Consider the following 15,302-nt stretch of genomic DNA (forward strand, 5'->3'; position numbering starts at 1 on the left):
CATGTTTTACCTAGATTTTCAAAACAAACATAAATAATGTTGTCAACCAACTGAATTGAGTGCAATATTTGTCTATAATATTATCAGGATAATATTGGCTAACGCTGATAACTATTATTTACACAATAGATTAGATACGGCTATAATACTTACAAGTGAAGTTCGCCATGGTGGTTGTAGCCTTTGTTCGATCGCGGTCTGCCGACTACTGAATGTCTACTGCTTACTATCACCGACCGTAAATAATTTTAATAATGCATATATGATTATTGATTACCTACAATATTGCTGTAAGTCTTTAGCCATTTAATTGCGTCATCATAATTTATTATTTTAATTTTTGAAAATGCTAAATTAAATTACGTAGGTACCTACCTATTTAAAAAAAGTATTGCTTATAATTTCATATAATTATTTTTGTTTTTATTTTAACAAATTATTTATTTAAATAGTTTCTGCACCACCGTCACTGTTTTAACAGTAATTTTATTTTATAAGTCACAATTGTCACAAAAAACGTTTCTCAATTAACTATTTGAACTATTGTCGTATATATAATTACTAATAAATAATAAATAATTAAAAACAATATATATAATCTGTTAGCATTCCACAAAAGTATTAATATTAGTAATTATACCAATATCATGAAATATTTGGCAGCCTTCTTCATTGCCTGAAGTTTTAGACTATGGGCGAAATTTGGATTGATGCGTCTTCTATTTATTTTAAATTATCGCATAGGTAATACATAATTACTATGCATTTCTTAATTTATTGTCCTGTGTGATATTATTCCAATAATTAACATTTTGTTTTTAATCTATAGTATTAATAGACAATAGTTATTAATTAGCAGGGCTCGTAAGTTCATGCATCTGCATGTTTTTTTTGCTACACAGGAAAACATGCTAGCTGAGATACAAATCCATTTCATAACAATAGTAATAATAATATGAAGTTTGACAGTGCATGTTTTTGCATGTTTTGGGTGTAAAGGCATATTTGGCATATAGTCGATTTTTTACAGTCGTTAGTGCATATTATTTCATAAAAATATTTGAAATGTTTCTTGTTTCTTATTTACTTTCCTGTTTACAAAATTATAGTGTTTTGATTTATTTTTATTCAGTGAGCGTGTGACTACCTAATGTCCTAGTACCTACATACTTATTTAGATTTTATGCGTTTTACGAAATATCGCGGAAACAGTGTAATCGCTACCACTACCATCCTCCACCATATAAAATGGCAGCTTCTCACCAACCAGCATTTATAATTTTGTACATTGCTACACTCTACAGTATAGTTTTCTTACACTCGCCGATGAGTTTACTCGGATGAGTCGTATGCGTTTATCCATTCAATTTCCTGTTTTAGTGTTTTCATGTGAGGTATAGGTAGGTTACTACTGTACACATTATTCATATTTTATTTTAACAACGCCGAAAGAAAAACAAACAGTTGCGGGCCGTTTGCAAAATTTTGTGGGGGAATTTGAATTTTTTTAAATTTATGGATTAATTCTTATTATTTTAAAACTTTTTCTAATTAATTAATAATTAGTATACCTACCTATTAAAATTAATCAAAGTCATATAATTACTGTGATACTGCTACTGCTTGGGTACACAACCTTAGTAGTCTGAAAATGAAGTAATTACCTATTATATTATACTTATTGGCAATGTTCAATATTAATTGCTGAAGTGTCAAAAAATTCCATTACCTGTTGCTACAAACTACAAAATGAATAAAATAATTGACCTTAAACAGTATCGTTGTTTGTCGTACCTATTTAATTATTTAAATGTACCATTTTATTTATTTTCCAATTTACCATCCTACAGTTATTATAGTAACTTATTATTATAGGATCTTCAGACGTTTAACGATTGTAAGTAATGAGATAATTGAGCTAAATACTCACTGAACGAACAATTATAACTATTATTCGGTAAAGAATATTAAGGTGATTATATTTTATATATATATGAAGTTACTAGTTGTTAACGAATAACATGTACAATGTACATTTGCCCCTTTTATATTTTACAGTAATTTATATATTGGTTATATTATTATGATACCTATTGTGTAATAAATATTATTTTCATTTAATTAGGTAAACGTAATGGTAAAATTGGGCGAAAACTGTCTATTACTGTGTATAGGTATAAAGCTTTAAATTTAAGGCATTTAATTCTACAGTATTAATAAGTATTATAATTATTAGTAGGTACAATATTGGTCCAACAGTTCAATTGGTACAGACTACAGGTATAGCCGTATATTATATAAAACTGATGAAGTACCTATTGTCTATAGACAATAAAATATAATCTGTACGTTTGCAAAATATTATTTACCAATTACAATTTGTGAATGTCTACTACTCTTTTAATGTATTATTACATTTTTGTTATTTAAAAATGCCCGTGTGTATATATTTACTATTTAGTTTTTAGTATATAATATACATTGCAATATAGGTACTTACCTATACATATTTTAAATTTATATTTTTATTAAATATTTTATGATTGCATATTAAATGCACGTTGCACCTAGTATTATAAATAACAATACAGTCCACTTGACACCATAATTGAATTGCGTCGTAATAATTGTCTTGTCATAACTGTTTTTTCTCTCAAAATATTTTCAATGTTTTACGTATTTAAATTTTTTGTGGTATGAAAAATACAAGGTCATTAACCTTGGTTGTATCGTATTGATGATGGAATTCATTTTTTTTTATAATATATATTTTTAAGATTTTGATCGATAAAATATTTACAATGTTAGGTATATATTGTTTTTGGATTTATTTTTTGTTGTGAACACTGGGTCGGAGGGGTCTAGAAAAGTACTTTAAACACAAGAAATCTAATCTGGACAGTCTGGTCTGTCTAGAATCTGGATAGTGGAGGTACTTTACACATTTTCTCAATGTTTCTCAAAGCATAATGAAAAATGACTGTCGAAAATGTTAATAAATTGTATCAATGTTAACTTAATGTATAAATATTATCCATTTAGTATTTAATGTGTACAAACTACAAAGTATAAAGTGATAAATTCCACATTGATTTGTCCACAAAAAATATTATGTTTATTTTATTAGTTTGAAATATCTAATTCAAATATAATATTGTATTTCGAATCCTGTGGTTCTTTACTTTCAAATTCATTTTAATACCGAACCACTGACTCATCCATTCCTTCAGTTGACCCACTTGCAATGTTTCTTGCTACTATTTCAAACGATTTGAATTAAATGTAGTAAGGAAATAAATGCATTTTAGAAATTCTAAATCGAAAATGTTAATAGGGTCTTAATGTTTGAGATTTTATTAAACATTTAAAGTATGTGATAATAATATAAAGACAATAATTATTTATTTTTCTCGACTCTATGAAATTGATGAGGTACCTACTTAATAAACTATAATTCCATATGATATTAACACTTGTTTAGAATTTATATTAGATACGTTTATTTATATTGATGTAAATTATAAATGATAAATGTATATGATTATTGTTTATTAATTATTAATAGTATTATGTATTATGTATAAGTCGACACGGCCCTAGTGCACTTGTGGCAGCGTCTAAGTATATAACCAATCAATAAAATAATACGTGTAAATAACTTGAAATTGTTACGCAACAGTCTTGAATAAGGTGTAGGTACAAATGCAGTATTTATCTAGGTAAATGGCCTGATTTAATTTATATTGTAATTTATTATGAACGATCATCATAGCCATTCTATGCGGCCGAATAGATTAATTTATAAATTAATACTTTGTTAATATGTGTATACTGTATAACGCATAAAATGTGCTATTCAGATTCAAAACGCGTTCGGTGTTTATACAAATCACCCATTTCGTCAATAGCTAAATGGTAACTACAGACTACAGAAATACTTTTGGATCGCTATCGACTACTATAGTAATATATTAATATTATATCTACGCGATCGCCTCTTTTGAAATACCTAGTCTTACAGCCGTTTAACATCATCAGGGCCATAGTTAGAAATTATGCGTCCTAGGGAATTTTTAAAATTCAGTCCCTCTTGCCACTTGGGGCATTGAACCTTTCATCCCCTCCCCTAAATTCGCCACTGATATTACATCGTAATATCATAGTTTAATTAAAACAACTATTATTTTTGAATTTATACAATTCAAATTACGCCGCACTTCGCATACAATCTTTCTGTTACCTCTATAATTATTATTTTCATATTAATCTCATTGACATTGACTGTTCGAATAAAAACGTTTCTTTAAAATCATATTTATCGTAAATTCCATTATTTGTGTACAATACATTTTGACCTTAAAATAATACGCATACCAACTTGTTTGTGTAGAACCGTAAATAATAGATATAATTATAATATGTTATTAATAATACCTACTCATAACTCACAATAAAAGTTCTACAGGTAATTGTGCGTATATTGTTTTTGTATTTTATCTTACATTTTTCATTCATTCGCATATGATATACCTAATATCATACTATACAGGTCACAGGATAAACGTAATTAAAAATAATCATAAAAACGAGATTTGAAATAGATTGTTAGGTTTTATTGGATGTGATATTTTAATTACGGGTTCTTTAAATATGAATAAAACGTTTTTTTTTTTTTATATAATGGATGTGTATTACCGTGATTAATGATGAAATCATCCATCGAGAAGTAATAAGGAATATTATTATGTTAAGAAAGAACGGTTATTTTATTTTCATTGTGATATATGTATCCTATTATATTTTTAAACAAAAAAGATAGACTTCATCGGAGTCCGGAGATAAAAGGTTACAAATCCGCTTTATTTAGGAAACACGTTATTACTTATTAGTGTTTATGTAGTCGGCGGGGTCGGGTCAAATCCTATCACTGTTTTCACTGCAGGATATACTTAAAGAAACGATTTTATAACCATTTTAAAGATTTTAGTTTAGGTTCAGGTTATTAATTTATCATTTCAGTTATCTTAATGTTAGTATTATTTTTCGGAGTTTAATCATCAAATACCAAGTTTCACATCATTTTCTAGTATATGACAATTTACACAGTATTAAAATACTTTATTTAATAATAATTAACGTTAAAACGAAGCAATATAATATTTTGTATTCTTAAGTAACAGGTTGTCTGCAAAACGCTTTTGCCCCTTCATCCACAGATTTAAGATTAGGAAATAAACGGAGAGTATCATCAGACACGTTGGGAGGAATTAGAAATTCTGTGTTAGGGGATATGATGTTCTGTACAGTTTGCATTTTATTTAGATTTCTTTTTGGCATTAACTCAGTGTTTGAGACTGTATCTAAATAGGCTTGATTAGTACTTAATTTATAAAGCAGCACACGAGTTGGATGTAAATATTATATTATACCTATAAAATGGCACAACTATTTCCTAAGCCTTAATTTATTTTTAAAAGTCATTAATTTGTTTGAATTCAAAAGTTAATGTAATTTAACTGAAATTATGCAATGTTAGTATTTGAGTTCTAAAAAAAATAAATGACTTTGTTATTGCATGTATAAAGTTTTTTGTGTATCGTGTTTGACAATTTATTAATTATGTATCCTGTCACATCAATGTTTTTCTTGGACTAAACTATAACATTTCTGTCATCACCTAATGACTAATCGTAGTAGTGCAGACTATATTAATATAGAATAATTTGTAAATAATTTTGATAATGTATCATAATATAATAGATAGTCTTTAAATTTTAATAATTTTAACTATATCTTGTATATCTGGGATAAGGGGACGTACCCTACCCAGTATGGCCCTGTGTTAAACACTTAATATTGCTTATATAAAACTTCATAAAAAGCGAATGTATAGCCATTAAATATGTGTATTACAAGATTGAATATTGCTAAGTGTAATATGCACACTATTATACAATAGAGATTAAATTTTTTTTTAATTGACGTAAGTAATGATTTGTTTTGTAGAAGGTATATTGAATATTGATTTTTATTCTCTTTTAATTTCAGCGATATCTATTATTAACCATTACAAAGATATGTGTAGTAATTAGATAGTGTTAAAATTTCTAAAGGTAAGAATAATTCCTAAAATTATTTTGTATATTGCTTTTCAATTTGTCCAATAATTAGCATAATATAACAATAATTGTTAGCTAACAAACGATTGTATTTTAATTATGACTGAAAATATGTGCAGTCAATTTGATACTTGATGTAATGCTATTATATGGTAATTCGCCATATTTGTGATATTTTTTTCTAAGAAACTACAATAATATTAAACTTTTATGTGACTACCTACATTAAATCAACTTGGAACAACTTCTGTTGTGAATTTCGTTATTGTTTTGTAAAATACTAATGTTCCGAATAATAAATTAGTATAAGAACTATAAAACTCTAAATATTTTTTTGAATAAATATTGATAATTTAATGTAAATATAAAACTTAAAATTGATTCACTGATTATTCATATGGTACTTTAAGAACGATCTATGTTAAAGTGCCAATATTAGTTTGTAACTGGTAACTTGAAAGGAACAGACATTTGTTCGGTCCTTGACATAATATCTTCTACGAATTTCACTGTACAATATTGTGTAGAGGTATATTATACTTAATAGTAATACAAATACGATTACGTTGGTTATGCATTTCTGATAACCGAAGTCGTATACATAGATTATTGATTTCAAATTTAATATTACAACATATCACTTTCCTCCACTGAGCTGAGCGATGGGAGACAAGTATTCAATACACAGTGTGTCAGTGTGTATGTCTTTATTATTTTGAAGTGAAACATCTAATGCAGCAGGTGAGACTGGTTGTTGACGTCGCCACGCACTCGAATCTCTGGAATAAGTTACTCAAGTGTTGTACAAAATTATAAAATTTTCAATTTTCATAGCTAAGGATCGAAAATTTAAAACTAGGATTCTCATAAATAGTGCATACCAATACTGTAACCAACAAATTCAAAATATAATATAGAAACACATTTATGTTTTATATATATTTAAAGTTAAAATTTGGATGAAATTACATATTGAAAACAAGAATAGCGACTTAAGTTATTTTTTGTAATTTAAAAAATAACTGCAAAAATTTAGCTAATAACCGGTGCAGCAAACTTTATAGCTCAATGGTACAATTCACCCAGAAAATTTAAAACAAGTAAAATATGTATGAAAATGGCCAGCAACAAGTATCGGCAGCACTTGAGTTAGAAAATCAACATTTTCAAATTGTCTTTATCGCCAGTTACATAAATGGTCAAACTCATTTTGAAGATCGCTTGACGTTCCTTCCCATAACTCATAAGTAACATAAACTGAATTTGAAAAACTATTTTCCATCTCTATCCTAGTTAAAACTAATATTTTAGGAATAATGTAATGTTATTATTATAATGTAATATTATTACGTATATAAAAATCATTTTTGACCTATGTAGACCTCTGATAAACGTGCCGACGCAAATTGAGTAGGTTGATAATATGATTAATGCTAACGTTGACGTTGCTTTTTTAAACTTATTTGTTTTAATGTTTAATTGATACAAAATATATATAATAACGTATTTTTCTTAATTTGGTATGTTATCAGGTTTATTTAAATATTTTAGTACGTATTATGATAAGTTATTATGACGTCCATGAAAATATTTTTGTAATAATTGCTCAACGAGTATTACGTAATTATTACTGAATTTTTTTTGACAAACAAGATGTAAAAAGTTGATAAAAATGTAATCAATTAAACTAATAAAAAATACATAGTTAGGTATTTTATTATTATTTTATCTATGAGATCATTTTGTTGATGGTTTAAAATAAAACAATTAAGTTTATTTTGATTAATGATTTATTATTCATAATTTAACTTTTAAGGGATTATTTGTTTTATTTATTGTATAGCAACTTATAAACAAATAATGCAAAAAAGTTGAACGTGGTGTTGGCCATTGCCCATTGGGCACTTGTGTTACTTTGGTCACCTTGGCCCAGAATAGTGTTGCATTAATATTATAAACTGGAAAGTAATGGTAAACCAACGATTCCTTATATTATATCTTCAATATATTTACGGTTGTAGTTTTAAATAAAAAAAAACAATAATAAATAATATCTAAGGTAGCAACTATTTAATATCATATTATGAAATTAACTCGCAAATCTTAAGATTTTATAATTTATTTATTAAACAAAATTATTAATGTATTTTACAACATAATAGAAACAATTGGCAATACCATAATTATTATCAAAAATTATTGTAACTGATACTTGGATATTATTTACACAAAACTGAATTATCTGTGGACGTTTTAAATTCTTAGAGAAATAAATCGTCTGGCTGGGTCATAGTAATGAATGTGTTAAATTGGAATTCAATGATATAAAGTCATAATATTCGAAAAACGATTATGAGCGTATATATTCATCCTTTATTACTAACTACAAAAGATATTTTATGATATTACGATTGCTCATATTGCTGTTAAAGTAATTTATTTTACCATTAGTATTACAGAAAATTGAATAATTTTTTTCCGTAAAATTGCATTTTAAAATGATATTTAGCATAATATAAAATATTATATCATACTTTAAAAGTTTCATGTACCCATGAATAATATTTTTAACTTTCAACAAGTCGTTATTCTCCGTTTACATATCTAATTTCGTCCAAATTTAAACTTAAAATATTTATAGGTACTATAAAATTTTATTTTTTGGTTAAATAATCTTGAAAATTTAATAGAAAGCTCCTAGTATATTGTTTCAAAGGCAAATGGAAAAAATTAAAAATCCATAGTCACAATTTTTTTTTACAAGCATTTAAAGTTCAAATATTGACAAAATACGTAAAAATGACGAAAATTTGCAAATTATTTTGAGTCAGAAATTTATAAAAAATTTTATTTTTAAATCAAGTATTTGAAAATGTAATACAATAAGTACATTACAACTTATATTTAATACAAGTTTTTCTATCTTTATCAAAAACAAATGTCTTCAAGCAAATCAAATTAAATTTTTATGAGCGTTTGAAGTTCATATTTTTACAATATTGGATATTCACTCGATTTCTCATGAAGCGATTTTGTCATTTTGTTGTTATTCAAAAACGAATAACTGTTGATACATAAAAATTATACTGAATGTATATATTTTTATTTTCTATATTCCATAAAATTTTCAAAATATTTTGACTCTTTTTGAGCTGTTTACGGACATTGTCAGTTTTCAATTATTTCTTGGGTAAAAAAGCGTGAAAATTTAATGCAAGAATCCTGATATATTGTTCCAATAGCAGTGAAAAAATATTGAAAAGACTTAGGCACAATTTTTTTTTTATAAAAATTTAAAGTTCAAATTTTGACAAAATTTATCAAATTTCAAATTTAATAATTATTTTTAGTTAAAAATGCATAAGCTGTTTAACTTTTATAGCTAAGGATTAAAAATTTAAAACAAGGTTCCACGTAAATAGGTTATATATAAATTACTTTATTCACAATAATATCATCTAATATACTTAGGCTAATCTCATCTAATATCACAGGCTGACTGGCCGTTTTCTCTCAGAATCGTTTTTCTAATACAATGATATTATATCATTGCATTCAAATTTAACACAATCCATTACAGTGACAGTAGGTTATATGTAACCTACTGTACAGCAGAGCGACATGTCATGGTGCACACACTTGCCCACCTTTTTTTAACTACAAAATGTTATTTATATTGACAAACTTAGTTTTAAAACTCTATCAAGCATGGCATATAAACATTTGGTTTAAATTTAAAGTATCTAAGGTTTAACGGTTATTGGTTTTTTAGTTACACCAAATAGTTTTGCGTTAGAAACCCCGATTTTCCTTAATTTGGTTTTTGGTTTTTCTAGACGTTTTTGGAAATATACTAGCAATTATTTACTTTTTATACCCCAAAGTACCAACTAGATTCACTTTTCCACCAGAAAAGATGCTGGTTAAAAAAATCAATGCATTTTTACTGTTCTGAAAGGTGACGACAGGCAATAAAAAAAACACACATCATTGTAAAATGAAAACATTAATCATTCCACTCAGAATCTAAAACAGACACATCATTGTAAAATCAATACATCCATCGCCGCTATTCAGAATTTAAAATATGAGTACTAACTTTGCTGTTGATATAAATATTTTGTTAGACGGCGATTTATATATGCAATTCCAATACAATTCATTCATGAAAGCAATTAATATGTCATAATAATATGTAGGTAAGTATAATATTATAACTTGTTGTATAACGTCTTGTCGGAAATTAATACCTATGATTAATATCATGTATATAAGTACCATTTATTAAGGTTGTTTAGCTTGTTGCGTTATTTTCTAATCACAAATTTACATGTTTAGTGTGCACCGTGTAGAGTGTTGTTTGTAAATATTAAGAAACGACGAACCTCGAACCACGAAAACGCTACGTGAAATGTACAGCTCTACGTTTATAGTAATACCATTGATTATAAATACTATATACTATATTATTTATAATCAACGATAATACCTTTCTCTTGAGTAGCATAATTAAATATTTAGACTACTTGCAAATAGTTAAAACTGTACATGATCATACAATCAAATTTATTTTGAAATTCTTTATTATAGGCTAGATTTTATATTATGACAGACCTATTATATTTAACCAGAATATAAAGTTATGTTTAAAAATTATATTGTGCACGAATAAATCACTTGTGGATAATATTAGGCACTTAAATTATAATGTGAAATATCATAAAATATAAATACCCGAGTATTGCACAATAGATCATTGTCCATTATTGTCCAAGGAATGATTATCATAGTCATATTCGACAAGTATACAACATACAATAGTAGTACCGATATGGGGTCATTGCATATTTGTTAATCAATTCTCTAATTATAGAACCAAAATAATAAGCTACTCTTTATAGTGTCTATCAAACACTTGGCTAACACATTTGGTCAATCCCGATCTAACATAGAATACCCTATACGCATACATAATTTATGCATAATGTTTTTGAGTTCTCTTAGTTATTTCGATTATTAGTCGATAGTCGAAAGGCCTCAACTACTATCTAGTCGTCCGCATTAAGGAGGCTCCAGTGTGTCATGTTTTAAGGAGTAATAGTTAGGCAATTCACATGACATAAACATTTGGGCTATGTCTATGGGTGAGTAGTAAATTAACATTAGTGTGTATTTCAGAAAATCGCTGTAATGCCACGCCGGGCAACCGCCGCCAGATGCGATTCTAGTCTTACATGTGACATGTCTATAATTCGTGGAAATATTCTTTTTTACATAACTATTATTGTAAATATACCATCTAACTCAACATCTTGTACTAATGACCTAGATGTCGATGTATTTAAGATCGATAAAAAAAAAAAAAAAGCAGGTAAGTGGATGTCGCTCTGCTGTACAGTAGATTACAAGTGGGTAATTGTATATTGGTTGTATTAGACTTGAATTCAATGATATAATATCATTGTATAAGAAAAACGATTCTGAGCGGAGACTGTTTGTCAGTCTAGATATTTTATATTTTGTTATTATTTATTTTATCATGTAAGTTGAATTAATATTAAAATATTATAATTTTTTATTCGTTTCTATGGTGATAAACAAAGCGTTAGAAATTAAAATCCCATTTTTAGCGTTTTTCGTAATTTTCCGGTGGTTTTTCTCGTGGTATTAAATAATTGTTGAGAAAATCGAAAAATGACCTCTCTAAAGTAGTAAAGTACCATCTTGATCCAATTTGCTAAATGATAAGGTATTAAATGTTGAAATCGAAACACTCCTTCTCAGGGGTGGACTTACCATTTTTCCGACCCTAGGAATTACAACACTAGCGCCCCGTACATTGGTGTGCTCCCACGGGGGGGGGGAGTAATGTTCATATATTTCATATGAGTTTATACGTCATCTATAAAAAAATAAGATGGGACATTCCGAAGTATGTGTTATTTACCACCATTGATTGGTCTAAAATGTATGCAAAATACGTGTGCTGCGATCTCCTTAAAGTGAAAAAGGTTATCGCAGGCGGTAAATTTGTACTGCAAACTAATTATTTTATTTTAGTGTTGTGTCCAATAAGTAGGATTTAAGTTACTTACGGTTTTACAGTTTTAAATTTTGGCAACACTGCAGTCCACAAAAATATTACATAATATTCATAATATTTACATTAATATTATCTATATAAGATGTAAGTATATGTAATAAAATATTAAATAAACATGTGGATGTATCATGTATACGGTTTTAAGTTAATTGTCGTTCATAATTGCCACAACGATAATTATACTATAATATATCTAGATAATAGTTAAAAGGATAATTGAAAATGATTAGTTGAAAGTTAACTACATACAAATGTATGAATGTGATACATCGATAATAACTAATTATTATTAGAATAATACTATGAAAATTAATATTAACTACACGGCATTACAGTATAGGGTATTTCAGTATAAACTATCAATATATTTCTATTAGTAATTTATGGTTATTTACTCATGAAATGTTGGATATAATATGGCATTGTATAAACATATTTTTGTTTAAATAAAGACAATATTCGTCAAAATTGAATGTAATTATTATGTAGATCTGTTCATAGATATTTAATTTTGAATATGAATAGAGAATTTCAAACATTTGTATGAATAATTATTCATAAACACTAAAATCCTATATAGCCATATAGGTATTTGGATTTAATAGTAAATATATATTTTTGTGAAATTACTGACGTTAGTAAACTTATTCCTTTATTATTTTATTTAGGTTTGTTGAAATTATTTACAAAATGATCGCGGTATACTTATGCTTAGTTAGTGTTATTTTATCCCCATTCGTGTCCTCGAAGTAAGTAAAAATATTATTATTTATTATTTTCGTAATACCTATTAAATTATAAATTATTTGAATTTCTAGAATTTCTCTAATATCTTTTGGAGGAAAAACATATTTGAATGGTCAGTATATAGTCGAAGCACCTGATAATGGAAATATAGCAGATGGTATGTATATATTATAATTTTATTTATTTTAATTATAGGTACTTGAATAACTTAGTAGAAAAATCCGTAACGCGTGTAACAATGTATCAATATCATAATACTCTGTGAAATATTATATGCTTAAGTTTTTAGTTTTGAAATCTATCGATTTACCGACCAATTGAAAATTAACATATTATTATATATTATTATTTCTAATATTTATAGGAATTGTGAATGGTCTTACCAAAGGATTGAAATTAGTCATTGTGAAAACATTGACGCTTCAAGAAAGAATAACTCTTGGAGAGCGATTAAAGAAATCAAATGACGAATTAAGCGAAATGGAGGAGAAAAAATTGAAAAGATTAGAGGATCGTGAAAATGATTTGGAGAAATTGTTCAAAGGAGAAGAAGAGCAACGACCTAATTACTTAACAAATGAAAATAAAGTCTCAACTATAAGTCGTAAGAAATTTATTGTTAAAGAAATGCCGGAACCGAACAATATAACAGAGGTCGACTCACGAACGACGCAGTAAGATATAATAGAGTGATGAAAGTAGCCAACAATGGCGATATGACAGTTATTAGTAAAATATATAAAAATAATAATCAATAAATGAAGACCCGTATCTAATATTAAGTTGTAACTTTCAATCTTTCATATGAATAATAATTACCTATAATAGTCATAATTTTGACTTTACCAGAATGTAGAATACCAGCTATTATTGTCATTTTTATTATTAAACTATTATTATTGGAAATCGTGACAGTTAAGCTTTACTCTTCAGTTTTTTTTTATTAATATTTCACAATAATAAACTAATTGTATACACATGGACATTTTGGTATGTATGTTTAAAGTGCGTAAAAATATAAAATAATTTTTTTCATCTAACTACAATTATAGTGTATTCTCATCAGGAACCTTCGATCGTTGGCCAGCCCGGCGGCTAGACCGGTTGTCAGTCGAGCTGTCGGGGACGACGATTACGACCACGAAATACTCCCTCCTCAAAATTGATCGTGAGGGGGGGGGAGTCGTTGATGGTCACCTTCATGGAGTCGATTCTATTTCCACCACAGCCAGCTGGGGGAGGGGGGGGGTTTACCCACGTTCAAACAGGGCTCATACGGTTTGGCTTCGCCGTATATCCGGCCGAAGGATCAGGGCCGTATTTACAATTTTGCCGCCCTTTATGTACACATTTTAATATTTTACCAAAAAAAAAAAAAACGTTAAATTCGTTAATTATTCCTAAATATCCCCAATACCTAAAAATTATCATCAATGAATGCCCCACCGGCCGCCCCCTAAAATTTGCCGCTGGGGGCACGTGTACCCCGTTGCCCCTACCCAAATACGGCCCTGCGAAGGATGCAGTGGCTGCGCGGCAGTTGAATCTAGAGAGCCTAGATAATAAGAGAGTGGCCAGATGGGTAGATACCAGCCATATTTCATCAAAAAAAATTCCCGCGTATCCTTAAAATCTAAAAAGCATAAAATAGGAAATAATATAATATACTAAAGTCTAAAATAAATATGATTACTGCACACCAACAACTAAAATAATAAGTTATTGTACAATATGATATTCCATATAATATTCCATAACAAATCGCAATTGACAATATTAATGTATTCAACATTGGTAAAATATAAACAAATTTGGACGAAAATGACGTCCATTATCAATAGTAACAGCCAGCCAATAGAAAATGATCACCCGTTCCTCGAGTTTGCCACTCTCTTATATTTAAAGGCTCTATAGTTGAATCTATTGATTCGTAATATTATCATCTGAATCGGTACACACCGATATCGATAGACGGTTAACAATCTGATATTTTCAGTATACAATAATATTATTAATTATAATTTGTCACAAACAAGAATCTCGGCAACAACTTGGCACATGCCCGTTGGGCCGCTTTTAAAAACAGACAGTGGCAAATGCCCACCTTGTCCTCTCCCCAAATGACGCAACTGTAATCAGTTTCCGTGTTCGTAATTCGGGGGTGCTCTGCATCTATTGTTTTAATTAGTTTTAACCGTTTTCTATTTCTATTCATGTACCATAAGCCTTAAAATGATTAGGCGCTTTTTCATGCAAAGTAAGTGCAGCAGATACCAGTGGCGTACATTCAAATTTGCTCTGGGGGGGGGGAGCTTTGAATTTCCATGACCTGA

General features: G+C 28.0%; 2 protein-coding genes across 4 annotated transcripts in view; one reads left to right on the top strand and one right to left on the bottom strand.

Annotated features, from left to right (window-relative positions):
• Positions 1-200, bottom strand: part of LOC100165015 (sphingomyelin phosphodiesterase) — a 32,208-nt gene extending 32,008 nt beyond the window's left edge. The window contains exon 1 of one of the 2 annotated variants that reach the window (XR_001678842.2): positions 154-199. Coding sequence is in view for 1 of the 2 variants with exons in the window: in XM_016801321.2 (XP_016656810.1) it covers positions 154-169 (16 nt within the window). In the remaining variant the exon portion in view is untranslated. Of the gene's footprint in view, positions 1-153 lie in introns of both variants that reach the window. The other variant, XM_016801321.2, reaches the window with a different exon arrangement.
• Positions 189-13,747, top strand: LOC100573202. 2 transcript variants are annotated; one of them, XM_008181022.3, is made up of 4 exons: positions 189-290; positions 12,891-12,971; positions 13,041-13,126; positions 13,334-13,747. In XM_008181022.3, the coding sequence occupies exons 2-4, from the start codon at positions 12,913-12,915 to the stop codon at positions 13,645-13,647; spliced, it is 459 nt and encodes a 152-aa protein (XP_008179244.1). In that variant the 5' UTR covers positions 189-290; positions 12,891-12,912; the 3' UTR covers positions 13,648-13,747. The 2 variants fall into 2 exon arrangements, with proteins under 2 accessions (XP_008179244.1, XP_003241900.1); XM_003241852.4 differs by lacking the exon at positions 189-290 and having other exon boundaries at positions 12,833-12,971.
• The last annotated feature ends 1,555 nt before the right edge of the window (positions 13,748-15,302 follow it).

Source organism: Acyrthosiphon pisum, chromosome A1, assembly GCF_005508785.2.
Source record: "Acyrthosiphon pisum isolate AL4f chromosome A1, pea_aphid_22Mar2018_4r6ur, whole genome shotgun sequence".
Classification (NCBI taxonomy): Eukaryota; Metazoa; Arthropoda; class Insecta; order Hemiptera; family Aphididae; genus Acyrthosiphon; species Acyrthosiphon pisum.